At 34.5% G+C, this 15,997-nt stretch overlaps 1 protein-coding gene across 1 annotated transcript; it reads right to left on the bottom strand.

Annotated features, from left to right (window-relative positions):
• Nucleotides 1–11,430: 11,430 nt before the first annotated feature.
• On the bottom strand, nt 11,431–12,850 carry LOC133179999 (uncharacterized). The gene is made up of 3 exons (XM_061314631.1): nt 12,416–12,850; nt 12,064–12,279; nt 11,431–11,694 (listed from the first exon to the last, which is right to left on the bottom strand). Exons 1-3 carry the CDS (start codon nt 12,848–12,850, stop codon nt 11,431–11,433), a joined length of 915 nt encoding a protein of 304 aa, XP_061170615.1.
• Nucleotides 12,851–15,997: the final 3,147 nt, after the last annotated feature.

The following is a 15,997-nucleotide window of genomic DNA, read 5'->3' as shown; positions in this document are numbered from 1 at the left end:
TCTTATTGATAAAACTTGGATATTTCAGAGTTCCACAGATCCATATAGGGCATTCAGGTGGCTTCAATTTCTGGTGGCCAGATATTTAAATTGGTAAAACAAATGACTACTGATTCAGGGGGCCCTGACTTGAATCCTGGTCTGGTCCATACACCCCATTGCTTATCTCTTTTCTGTCTATGCAAAGAACTTGACAATGCAGACTTTCCCTCAATGATAGAAGTGCTTGTCTCTGCAGACTGTACTTGTGACCTACACATACACAAGGAAAAATCTTTTAAGACTTTAAGAGAACATAGTGTCTTTTTGAATTGATCTATTTCACGTTTCAATGTTGTTAACATCATATTTCGAAGTTGTAATAAAAAAAATACATAGACATGTAAAAATTAACTCACACTTTTTAAGGTAATCATATTGACTTGTTACAATCACTGGAATCTTGGACATCCTTCGCATTCAAAGACAAGTGTCACAGAAAGTGTGTTGGACACTTGTAGGGGATGTTTCATTAATCATTACATGTAACTGATCTTTTCAAATTAAATACAGTGGTCTGCAACTGCACTAGAAAAACATGAAATCAAAAGGCCCAAGGCCACAATGATCACCTTAGTTACTATGGCCATGTTGTTCTTTATAAGCAGACCCCCCCCCCCCATCTTCCGAAGTAAAACTTGATTGTTTTGCCTGTTCTAGCTGGCTCAACCCTAGCCCCTGGAGACATGAGGATCCCAGCTTCCTTAGAAATATTACTTATCTTTTTATTTTTCTTGAGAAGAGATTTTTAAAGATTTGTTTCCATATATACATTCCTTTGTAAAACTCATAATGGCCCCACCAATCCCCCCATGTCATAATTTGAACAAATTTGATTGAACGTACAATACACAACCTAATGCTTCCATGTAAATACAGTTGAACTTCAGTATCGAGAACACTGATATCTGGAACACCATGGATATGTTGAAGTCCCAATTGCTTATTATTTAAGTAATATACCCTTGATATCTTGAATCCTCAGATATCTCAAAGTTTTTTCTTGGTCCAATCGAGTTTGAGATGATGAGATTTTACTGTATACAGTATGAACAATTATGCCTTAGCTTGATTGAGAAGATTCTATAAAAAATTCCTACATATTCTAATGTAAAACTTGATTACCCATTGTTGCCCCATACTACTCTAGAGGGTCAATTAAGCTATGAATGATCGTGAATCTACACTATATAATAAAGCTTGCACATAAGTTTCAACTCACCTGGCCCAGTGGTTCTTGAGAAAGATTTATATTTATCAAATATGTCATAAAATTTTCACTAATTATCTATTATCTCCTATTGAAAGACAGCGGGACCTTTAATTTTATTTCTTTCATTTGATCCACAAATTTAGATCAGAATTCAAAGCTCAATTGAGCCTTCAGCACAGGAAAGCTAAATATATGTTTCAAAATTAAGGGAACAATCATTTCATTCTAAGAAGGGGGGATAGAGGGCTATTTTTCAAGTCAACTTATTTCTTTCCATACCAGTGAAGGACAAACTAACTATTTTCAAGATGATAAATACAGAAAATTATATATATATTTTTTTCCTCACATAACATTTTAACCCCCCCCCTACACACACACACAAGGGGGGGGGGGACAAATTATTTGTTTTCAACATTTTGAGGTTCAGATTATTTATTTCCAAAATCTGCAAGTCACTTCCCCCTTTCAGAATCAATTGGTCTACTCGCTTTCAACAGGCACTTGTTTCTGTAATACCTTTTTTAACCCATAGTATGATAGTATATTAATAACATAAGGTATCCAACTCGTATGCAGGTAACGATCATAGGGGGTGCTTCCGGAATGTAAACAATGTTAATAAAGAGAAAGAAATATTTGTAGATCTAGTAAATTGTATCAGTCATCACGATGGGTTTTAAAATATATATATTTTTTTAATTTATATTGTTTACATTTCGGGAGCAAGCCCCTGTGATACGTTTACAATGTTTCATGATCGGCTAAGTTTCTTACTCTGAACTTCTTTCCATTAAATCAGTTGATCAAGCTCTTGTAGAAGGACAGCTTCCTTTTTGTGTCGTATCTTGGGGTCATTGTTACACCTGCAAGTCAGTAATTTGCTCACAAATACCATAAAACACCAACTGTTTTTTAACTTTCTCGTCTCTACTTTCGTTTTGATTTGATGCATTTCCGTGAATATAAAGCTTACTTCCGGTAAAGGGAGAAGTCATTAAAAATGCTTTTTAAATAAAAATAATGTAGAGAGATATCTCTTTACAGTAAAGAGATATCTCTTTTTGCTTGAAAGATATCTCTTTTGGACACTTTTGAAAGATATCTCTTTCACTTTGAGAGATATCTCTTAAGGTAAACTTAGAGAGATATCTCATTTACTTTGAGAGATATCTCTTTAACTTGGAAAGATATCTCTCAAAGAAAAAAAGAGATATCTTTCTAGGTGAAAGAGATATCTCTCTAAGTGAAAGAGATATCTCTTTAACGCTAAGAGATATCTCTCTTAACGAAAGAGATATCTCTCAAAGGAAAAGAGATATCTCTGTAAGTGAAAGAGGTATCTCTCTAAAATTAGAGATATCTCTGTAATTTTGAGTGAAAATTTATTTTACGAATAAATAGTAAAAGGGCTTGCCATAGTTACCGACAGGTCATATTTCATCTCTATATGTACAAGTTGCTTCAATAAAGAAAGAGGGCTTACAAGGCGAGGACAATCCCCCGCTCTGAGACAATATTTTCTCAATTTTCAAAGTTCACGGAAATGTTATATTTTACATCTTCAATCTTTTTGATTAATTTATTTTACTGAACGGCTTATTGATAATCTTTTTTTTCAAAGATGACAGTTAAATATATTTAATGGAAAATGGCTTTATTAGAGCCAAACAAAAGGAATATTAAGCATGAATGGGTCAAACTTCCAGTCTTTGTTAACGTTGAAATGATGGGAAAGTACATAAAAAATCTTTTTCATGTTTCCAAAAAAATGGTATTTGAAACCAATTCTCTGAAAAATCATACAACAAAAATCGAGGACAGACTTCGTGTCGTAGTGGTTCCGGTATTAGTGTGTGCATCTTCAGGTAGTGTAAATTCAAGATTGTTCAAAGCATGACCCCCTGGGCTAGTTTGGAGCCAAAACAGAAAGTGAAACTTAATGGAAACAATCCAACATGGGAAACAGATTACAGCTTAATTTATGAATTGTTGCTCAGTACTAGACTAATTATTTCATTGATCATAATCATCCTTTTTCTCTTGCTTTTGAGCAGCAAATCTTCTATCAGTTATTTTAGACTCTACGGATCCTCTATATTGTTGTTTTATACGCAGGTGACCATTAAGGCTCTTGGGCCTCTTGTTCCTCTTCCAGTTGTCGGAACGTTCATACGGAAGAAATCCCGTTTGTTCTTTGATTTGATAAGCACGAAGAAATCTTGCATAGGAGGTACCGGGAGCCAAAAAGTTTGTAATATCTAGAAGACGGAGTTTGTTGTTGCTTATACATGTATAAGTATTGTTCTTTTTAATGGTAATTCTGTTGGTTTCATGTAAACGAAGATGTCTCGCTATGTTGTTTTTCATTAAGTTCAAGTCATATTTTTCATAATTAAATCCGAGGCCTGGGACTTGAGGACAGTAAAAGTGAAATTTATCTTATCATTTGGTGAAGTGCATTGACCATTGCTTTTTCCGAATTTTTGGATTTTCTCTACTCCAGTGTTGAATTTGCTGCTCTTAAAATCCACGAACGTCAGACCTTTTCTCAGTTGCCAACCTTTAGCAGGTATTGGATATTTCCTCCATGTAGGTAATCATGTCTTTAATAAGTCTGTTCGGATCATGGTGAACAAAACACGTTGGTGAGGTATGTCCGCGCACATTAGAGCATACATTAACAGAAACGGGTCTGTTTTCGCTTTGCCACTGTAAATTAGCACTTTCGTCATTGTTTTGAGGTTAAGTATTCCCTCAATGTCAAACACAATGAACCAAGGGATAAGTCTATGTTTGGGTAGTACAACGCATCCAAAAACACCATCGCGGTGTCGCGGGAAAATACGAAATCTGCGTTGAGCGTAGTGTACCTTCTACCTGTGTGTGTCTTCTGCGGAAGTGCTAACTATCTTCTGGACGATACAGACCCTATAATTCTGCTCTTTATGAGCAACTAGATGAAATCCCGCGCAATCGCGGGGAATTATTTTTTTTACTGTTGACAGATCAATTCGAATAATATCGGGAAATAACGGAAAAATCCGTCGACAATTCAGTGTGTAAATAATGGCCTAATAATTAGTATGAAAAACGTCAGTCAGCATTTGACTCAATGATAAATTGTATTTGCTGACAAGGTCATTGTATCGACCATAGAACTTACGAAATGATGACTTTAAACGAGACAGCTAATATTCTTGTTTCATCAACTTGTTTTAGAAATTGTACATACGTAGAGCATGCTCTTGCGTATCGAATCAACTGAGAGATATATACCCCGTATGCAGGTGATGAAGGTATTTTGCCGCATAAGTAAGGGAAGTTGACGATTGAAAAGTTAAAGTCCTCACGTTTATCATAAAGCTTAGTAGTAAGATATCCAATTATGAAACAGATGTGTCAGACTCTGTGGTATCTTTTATCTCGAGCTCACCAGGATATATCGTACCGACATAAGAATGGAAATAGCCATTGTTAATTGACAATACATCATCGATATATCTAAATGTCGAGTTGAAGGCCACAGCAAGTGTTTTCTTCTTTTCACGTACAAGATTTTGGACAAAGTCTGCTTCATATGAATACAAAAAAAGGTCTGCCAATAACGAGGCGCAATTGGTACCCATGGGTATTCCAATAGATTGTTGGAAGACCTGGTCTCCAAAAACCACATAGATATTGTCAATCAGAAACTCAAGCATCTTTTAAATGTCAACTTCAGAGTACTTGTGTGTATAATCAGGATGTTTTTAACAAAATAATTTTGCAAATGACCAATGACAAGGTAAGTATATTTACGAGTTGTATAAATTTGTTGATTAATGATGGAAGCCTTCTTGACAGGTGGAAAACAGTCATTTTTTGCAAATAATTATATATATGAAGTTATATTTTTGTATATATATTTATCCCATGTTTACCCCTTTATCCCGTGGATATGACTCATTGGATAATTTTTTCATAATCCACAGTTAAGTGCAGTTGTGACGTCACAATGGTTTTTGCGTTAGCGTGATGATGTAAAATAAAGTGGAGTCCTATATAAAACAGTGTAAAACATTGGTTGTGAAGTAATAAACATGGGATAAAAAGAATCTCCAATGATTTGTAGTTGGATATGACTTTTATCCAACTCGTTGTGTGTTTTTATAAAAAACACACAACTCGTTGGATAAAGATCATATCCAACTACAAATCATGGGAGATCCTCTATATATATATATATATATATATATATATATATATATATATATATATATATAGATGTTTTTGTTAATCGTTATATTAATTGTATATTTATAAGTATATAACTTAATTTTGTTGATATTTTTTCATTGTTAAAATTTATTTTTGATTATACTTTTGAATCTTATTTCAAATACATGTATAATATACTTTTATTGAAAAGATTAATTTTAATTAAGTGCATCTTGAGTAGAAATTCTTTTAGTTAATGTAATTATTTCCTAAAATTTGGGAGGAAATTTATTTTTTATTATACATTTTAATCTTATTTCAAATATAATTAACTTTTATTCAAAAGATTAATTTTAATTAAATGCATCTTCAGTAGAAATTCATTTAGTAAATGTATATATTTCCTAAAATTTGGGGGGAGGAGTATTGTAGATTTCACTTTAAGCATTCAATAGAATTAAAGGTATTCAGTTTAATTCAGCTTTATCGAGGGGTATACTTTGGCTATCGGTGGTCAATTGTCAGTCAAGCATCAAAAGTATCTATTGGCCACTTTCATTTCTTTTATTCTTCTGGCTATTTAAATCATGACAAATCTTTAAATTATCAGTAGTGTATCTACTCAAAGACTAGAGTTGACAACTTTTCCACCTGAATCAGGTATTACGTGATTTTCAGTATTATTGCATGTTTATTGTCATAATAAATTGTTGGAAAACTTAACAAGTTTTATTGAAGTAAGTTAACCTTGGTCCAGAACAATTGTATTTCGGAACTAACCTGGGTAAAAATGAAAATATTTTAGAGTGGGAATTGACTCCTATAATTGAAACAAAGGAGGTGCATCGTTATGATAAGCAATTATGCCTCTTTCGAAATTGTGGTAGTCGCCGGCTTGGTGCAGTGGTTAGAGCGTCTGTTCTAGAGTCGCGAAGTAAGGAATTGATCCTTACGTCGCGGGTTTGAATCCCACTGTGGGACGTGGAGACCGGTCCTTCAGATGAGACCGTATAAACCGAGGCCCCGTGTCGCAGTAGGTGCTGGCACGAAAAAGACCCCTCACTGCTCAATGGCCCTAAGTGCCGAGTATAGGACAAAATTTGCAGCTCTCCACCGGCAAGTGGTGGCGTCTCCATATGAGTGAAACATTCTTGAGAGGGACGTTAAACAGCATACAATCAATCGAAATTGTAGAATTCATGGTCCAGGGGTGGGGAGTTCTGGTGAGTGGGGGTTATATTGATTACGTATATAGTGAAAATGCGAATTTCTTTCAAAAAATGTTTTCTACTCCTAGTTATAAAGCAAATAAACAAGTGTATAGTGGCTTCTTCCAGAATTGTGAGTTTCATGGCCCCTGGGTCAGATGTTCTGGTGTAAGGGTGGGTCCTTAACAATATGTGAAAATGCATTAATTTGTCTGCTACTGTGTATTGAGCAGATAATCAAAGTGCATAGTTGTGATGAGCAAAGTTGTTTCTTACAAAATTTTAAAAATTGTGGTGTTTTAAAGTGTTAAGTTTTTTGGTCCCAGGGGTTCTGGTGTTTCTCGGGGAGGAGGGCTCAATTGATAATAAAGTGAAAATGTGTGAATTCTTTCAAAATCTCCAACTAATTTTATTGTTATTATAATGAGGTACCTCTTCCAAATTTGTAAATTTCATCAACCTTAGGGAAGGGTTGTGTTAAATCAGAAGTGAACATGCAGTATTTCTTTGAAAATCTTCTCTGCTTCCGGGCATATTGGATTGCTTTTATTGATTGTATGTCGTTTTACGTCACATTCAAGAATTTTCAATCATATGGAGACGTCACCATATACTGGTGAAGGGCTTCAAATTTTGACCTTTACTCAGCACTCAGGGCTAATGATCAGTGAGGGATCTTTATCGTGACAATGCCTGTCGTGCACTTTATTTCAGAAAAGTTCAGATTTCTAGGTTTAGTGTTCTTGTCTTCTTTTTTTTTAAATTGGTTTAAATAAATCAATGGAGGGAAATATGTTTCGCAGTCGAGACGAGATACACATTTTTTAAAGTATGTTACTTTTTAAACAAATAACTACTTTGCCTACAAAACATAAAACATTGTCTAAATAAATCTAAAAACTGGTATTCATTACCTCTTTTATGTATAACAATTATATATACGATTATCAGATCTGGATTTTAAAAAGAATTAAAATTCCTGATACTTTGTTACCTTCTTTATTCCTGCAAAAAATATGCAGTAGGCACCCACTTAATGCTAATTCATTTCCCCTGTGTAACGGTCCAGGCTTTCAAGGAGGGACAACTTGATCGTTTAGAAAATGCAATGAAGAGCAAGAAAGAAAGTAAGCTGTTTGTTTAATTGACTTTTTTTGAACCAGAATATATATGGTGGAAACACAAGGGAAGCAGAACAAAAAGGAATGGTGCCCAGTTCTGCTCACTGAAACCATGATTTTTACATAAGATTGTCTAATGAAACACAGATGGTTGCGGAATCAACTCATCGAACCTCTTTGTTTGCAATTCACCATGTAAACTCCTGGACGTCCATAAACAAGTTGGCAAAAGAAGATGGTTGTGAGCAATCGTACCTAATTTCACCTAGTCGACTTAGAAATTACCTAGCTACAGTGTGCCAGATACTTCATCTGGAAGATCACGATCTTGAATGGGTTTCAAGACACATTTTTGACATATAACATTAATACTCACAAGCAACATTACAGACAGGATGACGCTGTTGAGATATTTTTCTGGTACATCATTTTTGCATTCTTATATTAATTTGCAAATTGATGTAATAATGAGCTTATCTAAAAAAATCATATAGTTTTACAGTGAAATATGGAGATAACGAACAGTGCCATTACAACAATACAAACTGGGAGCAGAGCAAACACGGACCTCAGAATTTAGAGGTGGGATCAGGTGCCACGGAGGAATGAGCATCCCCTGCCGACTGGCAACACCCGCCGTGTGCTCCTTGTCACAATCGGTAAAAAACGGGAAAAAAACATCGTCAGTGTGTAAATAATGGCATAACAATTAGTATGAATCAAAGTACTGATAGTACTGATAGACGGTGGCATGGGTGGTGTGTAAGCATATGAATATACAATGTATAAACATTAATGAATGGGAGTTGTGAAATTGTTTTGAAATTTGCTATGTGAAAGGTATTTTGCCAGAGTAAGGTTTGAAGGTAAGACGGGTTTGGAAATATAACAAACCATGATTTTGCTGGAAGTGTGTGTAGAATTGTTTAGTACTTGTATATTTTGCAATGGTAATTGCAATAATGGATAAAAGTTTGGGAAAATCATGCCACAAACAGGTAGCTATCAATTATTTGAACAATGCTTTTGTAGAAATTGAAATTCAATTGCGTGTAAATTTGTTCAAGAAATTATGTGTACAAAGTACAAAATACCTTCCTAAAGTGCCAAAACTGGAAGACTTTTTTTTTGGAGATATAGTGGGATCTTATATAAGCAATGTCATATCATGGTTATAAGTGAAGTGCTGTACACATGTCTTGTTCAATCATATACTGTAGCAAGTAAGACATGTTTTTATTTCAGTTAAAAGTCAGTGAAATGCTGGTTAGCAACTAAATGTTGGAGCAGATAAGAGGGGAGGGGGGGATAAGAGTACAGTATTTAGGTAGTTAGAATGCAGGGGAACGTTACAAATTGAATTTGATATATGCAATATCAGCATGTTCAAGAAGTTCCATTACATATACTGTCGGATGGAAGGGAAACTAATCTCAGCTTTTAAATCGCCATTTTCACATTCAAGTACACCTTCATGTTTTAGAAAATTAGATTAGGCCATCTTAAAACTTTGGTTGCATTCCCTTGATTGATGGACTAAAAATGGCCTGACTAAAAATTTTTTTTATAACATCCAGGAAACAAGTACATGCATTATATTTTATGTAATCCGGAAAACAGATTTTGAGAAATAAGCATTGTTGTTGAAATTTTTGAGAAAATAATTTTCCCAACTACCTTCTGACCCAATTTTTCCATTCTGGACAGGAGAGGGCAAACAAACACTATTTCAAGTTGGCCTTATCTAAATTATTGTAAGAATGAAGAGTACTCTCACTTTTTTCTCTTATGCTTCAATTAGTTTGAATAGAGAAACAAGAGGGAGAAATAATGGAAATATTTTTATTGAAACAAGGTGAATAAAGAACAAGTTAAAATGGCACAAAAATGTCTTTAAAAATGTTTGAGGAAAGGAACAAGGTAATCACAAGTATATACATGTATTATTGAAAAAGAATTTTCAGCTTTGTATACCACTCAGGTAGTTCATTCACAATACTTGTAATACTACATATGTAAAACATCTGTACCTAATAATAAACCAAGCAACAGGAATTTCCTATTCAAACAAGACAAAACTGTAGACATATTTACAACATTTGAAAAGAAGTATTTTTTTTATAATGCACACAATGTATGGAATGTAGATAAAAATATATGTTGAAAAAAATGCTATGATATGCTACAGAGGAACAAAGAATTTCTCTACATGTGAAAAGACTAATCTATGATGTGAATGGATTTTCTTGTTAACATGTGGGAAATGAAGGCATGATTTCTAGTCATTGAAAGAAAACAATGTGGCAATAATTTCTTATAATATGATAATGTATGTTTTAAACATAGCATGTTTTGTTAAGAGAAGTACCCTGGTGTAATATTTCTAGGGACATAATAGTCAACAAATCAAATAGAGTGATTGGAGAATTTGGCACAAAGGTACAGACATAAACTGTTTAGGAATATGTCAAAATTGCACAAGTAATAGTTTGTAGGCATAAACCTCATACTTGTTGGATAAAAGATACAATAATTAAGGAACAGATTGCCAGAGAATCATATCAAACAGGATAGTTACATTCAATGGTATTATGCAATCCTTGCACATTACTGTTTGAGAAAAGGGAAAAATGTACACATTAAAATGTGAAAACATAAGAGTCATATTGCATATCAAAAGTATAATACTAAAAAATGACAGAAAAACAAATTAAACAGCATAATTACATATGACAAAGTTTAGTCCATACACATTAAGCAATCACACAAATAAAAAGCTTGATCACATAAACCACATCTTTGCCATATCTGGGGAAAAAAAATATTTACATCGAAAACATTCCTACAGGATAACTACACACTATGACAGAGTACAGTCAGGGCACTGAACTTTCTGAGAACAGTAAAAATGACACAAAAAAGTTTGTATTCACTAGAAATATATATGGGACATAATAAATAAAAGTATAATATTTACAGAGACACAAAACACAACAACATACTATGGAGTAGTGCAGTCCAGGTATATTAACTTTTTCTCAATATGAAGAAGTAGCACCAGTAGGAACTTGAACACATACAAACATGTCTGTTAAGTCAAAAGTAATATATATTTACAGGGATGGTGAAAGAAATCAAATGGAATAACATACTTTGGCCCTGAAGTTCAGTTGATGCATATTAACAGCACATGAGATTGCATAAAATGTAAAAGATATGTATATTGGCACATTTTGGTTTCCTGTGTACAGATGAAATAACAAATCATAGCCTTAAAACTCAAGTTTAAATGGTAATTGGTAATCAGGAAAACAAAGCACTCTGTACATATAAATAGATATCTATATGTAGAATTTGTTTATAATAAATGTGAATGAAAAACTTTTGTCTGATCAGATGTCACATCAGTGAGAAAATACAATATCACCAGCAGGTATATATAAAAATTAAGTGCATTTAATGTACATTACTTGCAATTTAAATAAGATAAATACAGTGTTTTACTGATATTGTATGTGGGATTGAACTTTCTTAAAAATGATAGAGATACAACACTATATCATATAGAACATCAGAAACTTCATGACTGGATTATTTGTACATTATGCAAGTTTGTCTTTCATCAGTATTTTATGTCCAATAAGAAACCTTAAAGTTCAATGCTCTGGACAGTCATTCCGATGGCCGTAAGTTTCACTGGGAATGGCAACTTCTGCACAATAACGTCTTCCATCTGTTGATTTGTGTACTGCGACACATCTCCAAATCTTTGTAGCTGGGCCCTAATCATGCTTATGTCTACAACATAATCCCTATACACAGCATCTTCAAGAAGGCAGACTTCACATGTGGTGTCCCCAAAGGAAATGGCTTGAACTTCCCCAATCACCTGTCTCTCACGAGGCTGTGTCTTCTTTATGGACAAAAGTGAAATTTTAGCATCATCATCAACAACTACCAATTTCCATATTATTTATTTACCAAGGAAACTTAAGATATATTTAAGACACCCACTTTTATGGGCCCTGTGAATCAACACAGTTTGTTTAAAAAAATTTTTTTTGATTGAATGTCACTAAAGAAAGAGATGAAAATCAGACCTGAAGCATATCATACAATGCCTTTCATACTGATACAATTTTATTAATTTCCAGAAATTTGTGTTTACTGTGAGGCTGAAATTTTCAATTTAGTAAGCATAAATTGAATTTTTTGTACATTTGGCTGAAAAAGAATGAGAATTTTAAAACCAGAAAAGTTTACGTCTTTGCAAAGTAGATACCTTAATTGCTGTGTTTCTGGTGGAATTTAGAGTTTTTCTTCGCTGCCATTCAGCAACTATGCAATGGGTCACTTCTATGTAATCCCCAATTGTTATGGTTTGGTTGGCTAATTCCGTCCAGAGAGTCAGTTCCACTTGCGTTTCGTTATCTTGAATAGTCAGAGTTCTGACTTTGGTCTCAACTTGACTCACCTGTACGGTTTTTATTGCCTCATCCTGTTTAAAGAAATATACATGCTGAATAACAATACAAAAATATTATAGTGGCCCAAAAATTAGTTTTAAGAAAAAGTGAGATAAAATGAAAGAGAGTAAATGTATATTTAATAGATCATATATTTTATAGGCTTACCTTAATAACTTCTCCCTGAACTGTCAGTAGCGATTTGATAGGGGCCTGCAGCACTTCTTTCAAACTCTTTGTTGGGGATGGCGGCATGATAACTGTGATGCCCTTTGCAGCTAGGGTGGGTGGAACTGGCACAGCCTGACCTGCCATAATTTTAGACTGCTTGGAGAGGACAAGTCGACTTCCTTTAACTAGAAAATTTCTGATGGTTAAAGATCGCCCTTCTCTGATCTGGTTGAATTTGGATTCATCACTTAAAGTTGCCACCATGGCCTCAGTTACACTGAAATTTATAATCTGTCCTTTCTCTCCACTGCTGTTAGTGAAAGTGGCTGTATGCCCTACTTTCACAACATTGACCTTTACCATGGCTGTCGGGTAGGGTGCAGTGTCTCCAGGTTTGGAGCCCTGCAATTCTCTTAGAGTCTTGTGTTGCATCTGAAAGACAATATTATAAGCTTGAGAAAATTTTGCAGAATATGATTAAAAGTAAAATATAAAAACACTCAATATAATTGTTTTACCCTGGTAAATAAATCAGACAGACTGTCCAATTTTTTTCTATTCTTAGTTTACATCAAGAAAGTGGTCATTATTGTTTTAAGAATACTAACATTTTGTCCCACTGTAATGTTAATATATGCCTCAGAAATGTTCTGCAAGTAGTTAAAATTCACAACAAAGAACCTTACACTGGTATATATGCAACAATGGGTTTGTGGTCAGAGTTAAATGATTCTAAAGTAGCACATGAAATACCTCTGAAATTATCAGAAGTGCCTATTTGTATATATGTGATCCAAACAACTACCATAATCTGTTGTACAACTATGCATTATTTGACGTAGTGAAACATTCATACCCTTTACCAACAGTTCTAGTTCTTTTTGGGAAAAGTAGTCAATATTTGTGTCCCCCATCACAACAACAGGTTTCATAATATCCAACAAACCCAAAGATAGGAGGGAGGCTATGAAGAGCAGGAAATTTTTGATTGTTGCAAACCTCGGTGGACAGTAAAAGAACACTAACTGGACAATCTCATCTTTTATCTGGATAGAGCACATTACCACTTAAATGCCACATAAACAAAGATTTTTGACATCTTTTAATTGTTTTCTAGAATAAATAACTATTCCATAATAGGGTCTTTCTTTGTCATTTTCTGTGTTTGAATAAAAGCGAGGAATAGTGAAGCCTGGCAATTTGTAGTCTTCATTCTTGTCACTTGATTTGAGTCTACTCTCAGATATTGCAATGATGTCAGCAGAGAGCATATTGTGCTCTGTCAATAAATCTCTATGATGCAAATGCAGAGATCTGCTGTTGTGATATATTACTTTCACATCAGACGTTAAACTCTCAAGTATTGGTAAACATGCCCATAATGGAGCTTCAAGACGCAAGCGATTCATTTCCTCAATAACTTGTTCTGACACAGCAATTTTATTTTCATTCAGATTCAGGATAAACAAGTCTTGTAACTTTCTTACTCGACTTAATCCAACATAATGAATATGCTCTTGCTTTCTAGATCCTAAATCTAACACAACATGTTTAAGAGTGGATCCCTGAGCTTTGTGGACTGTTTTTGCACATCCCAGACGTAATGGAAATTGTCTTCTAGTTACATGACAAGATTTATGTCTACCAACAGTGAATTTCTTGGACACTTCAAGAACAGGTGTCCAAGAACTTGGAATGTGTTCATTGTACAAATGCCTGTACTTTAATCTTGCAGCATATCCTGTTCTTGAGTCATCAAACAAAACCAATACTATGCTACATCTGTTAGAACTTGCAATTCTGAAGTCTAATTTCTTAACAATGCAGGGGCTTCCATTTGTTAGGCCATCTTCCACGTCAACATTTATGCAAATTTCTGCAGGGTGCCCAATTGCTAAATGTAACTCTCTGAATAATCCCATTGTTTTTGATGGATCATCAGGCACTTGGTTGAGAATCTTCACTTTGATTTCACTTGTAATATCGCCATTCACTGTGTCTAATGCCAAAACAATACATTTACTTTCAGGTGAGGCATTTGCAAAAGCTTCATCATTGTGACTATTTACTTTCACATTTGTTGTATACAAATGTGGAATAAAATTGATATCTTGAATGTCTGTCTTGCTGCAAATTCTGCTTTTCAACACGTCAATATCTGAAGCAGTATGTACACCTTCTCGGAGTGTATTCAGCAACTCTGCAAAGTCCTGGTCATCTCTTTGCCTCATTATTTCTGTCAATTCATATATTTGAAAAAAATCAGTCCGAAGATTAAGTGCAAGTGGTCCATACCCATCAGAAATGTTTTCAAACACCCAACCATCAAACACTGGCTTCAGTTGGAATAAATCACCTATTGCTATGATGCTTACTCCTCCAAAAGGACTGTCTTTTCCAAAAATTTCCTGAAGTCTCAAATTTATAAAACTGAACATCCTATTTCCAACCATGAAAACTTCATCAATAAAGACAATTTTTAAACTTCGAAACTTAACCCTCATCCTGTCAAGTTGCTGAGCATCTAGGGGTTTGTATTTCAAATTTTGATTTGCTGGAATGCAGAAAAGGGAGTGTATTGTATGTCCTCCTATGTTGTATGCAGCTTTTCCAGTAGGTGCGCATAAAACAGCTTTTACCTCGTCACAGTTATCTGCAATTCGCTTTGAAAGAAAACGTGAAATGGTTGAAAAAGGCATGTTGTCAGTAAGCTTTTTCCTACACCAGCACCTCCTGTTAAAAAAAAACAATAGATTGGCAAATCGTCAGTTTTTACTTTGTGCAGAACATGATAAAAGAAAATCTTCTGTTTATTATTCAGTTTTCTCACAAGGGCATTGTATTCAGCGTTATCCATGGAATTCACTAAGATGTCATTCTTCTCCACTTGTTTTCTTGTTATCCCCAAATCCATCCCCAAGTCATATTCGACACCAGCCATATCAGGATTGAAACAACCATAGTCTGGACAAACATTCTCATCTTCCTCAATGTCTATTGCTTCACTGTGTTGTATTTCTGCTGCAACAATGTGATCAATACCGCAGGAGATATGATCCATAGTTTCTTCAATAACATGAGTTACACCATTGTCCACTTCATAGGGCATCTTGTTTGATAAAAGTATTTCAGCGTGTTTCTGGTAACATGACTCGTAAGAACCATCACTTCCCTTCAGGTCTTCCTCCTCTTTTCTCCAGCGGTAAAAAAGCATGAGCTGCTCTCTGTAATAGTTTTCTGGATCTTGTTGTTTATTGTAGTGCACATATCTTATTATCTTACTTGTTTTTCTTAATTTCAGTATTGACCCATCATTCATGGGATACTCCTTTTCGTCCACAAGATTCAAACAATCATTTTCCTCTGAATCATCGTCATTCACCTCTTCAAAATCATCTTCCGGTAACACATCATTGTCCTTGTGTTGTTTTTCTTTTGGAGGTCTAACAACATCAAATTTTGATACAAAATCAGCTAAACAGTAATTTTGCAGAACTCTTGGTCTTCTTTGGTAACGTTTAATCCAGTTGTCTGTTTCAATATCTGTAGAATTTTCAGGTAATTCTTGGAGAGCTTCAA

This window comes from Saccostrea echinata, unplaced genomic scaffold, assembly GCF_033153115.1.
Source record: "Saccostrea echinata isolate AGI-Se365-2 ecotype Australia unplaced genomic scaffold, CSIRO_AGI_Sech_v1 ptg000005l, whole genome shotgun sequence".
NCBI classification, from domain to species: domain Eukaryota; kingdom Metazoa; phylum Mollusca; class Bivalvia; order Ostreida; family Ostreidae; genus Saccostrea; species Saccostrea echinata.
The sequence above is the reverse complement of the archived record's forward strand: the minus strand, read 5'-3'. Positions and strand labels throughout refer to the sequence as shown.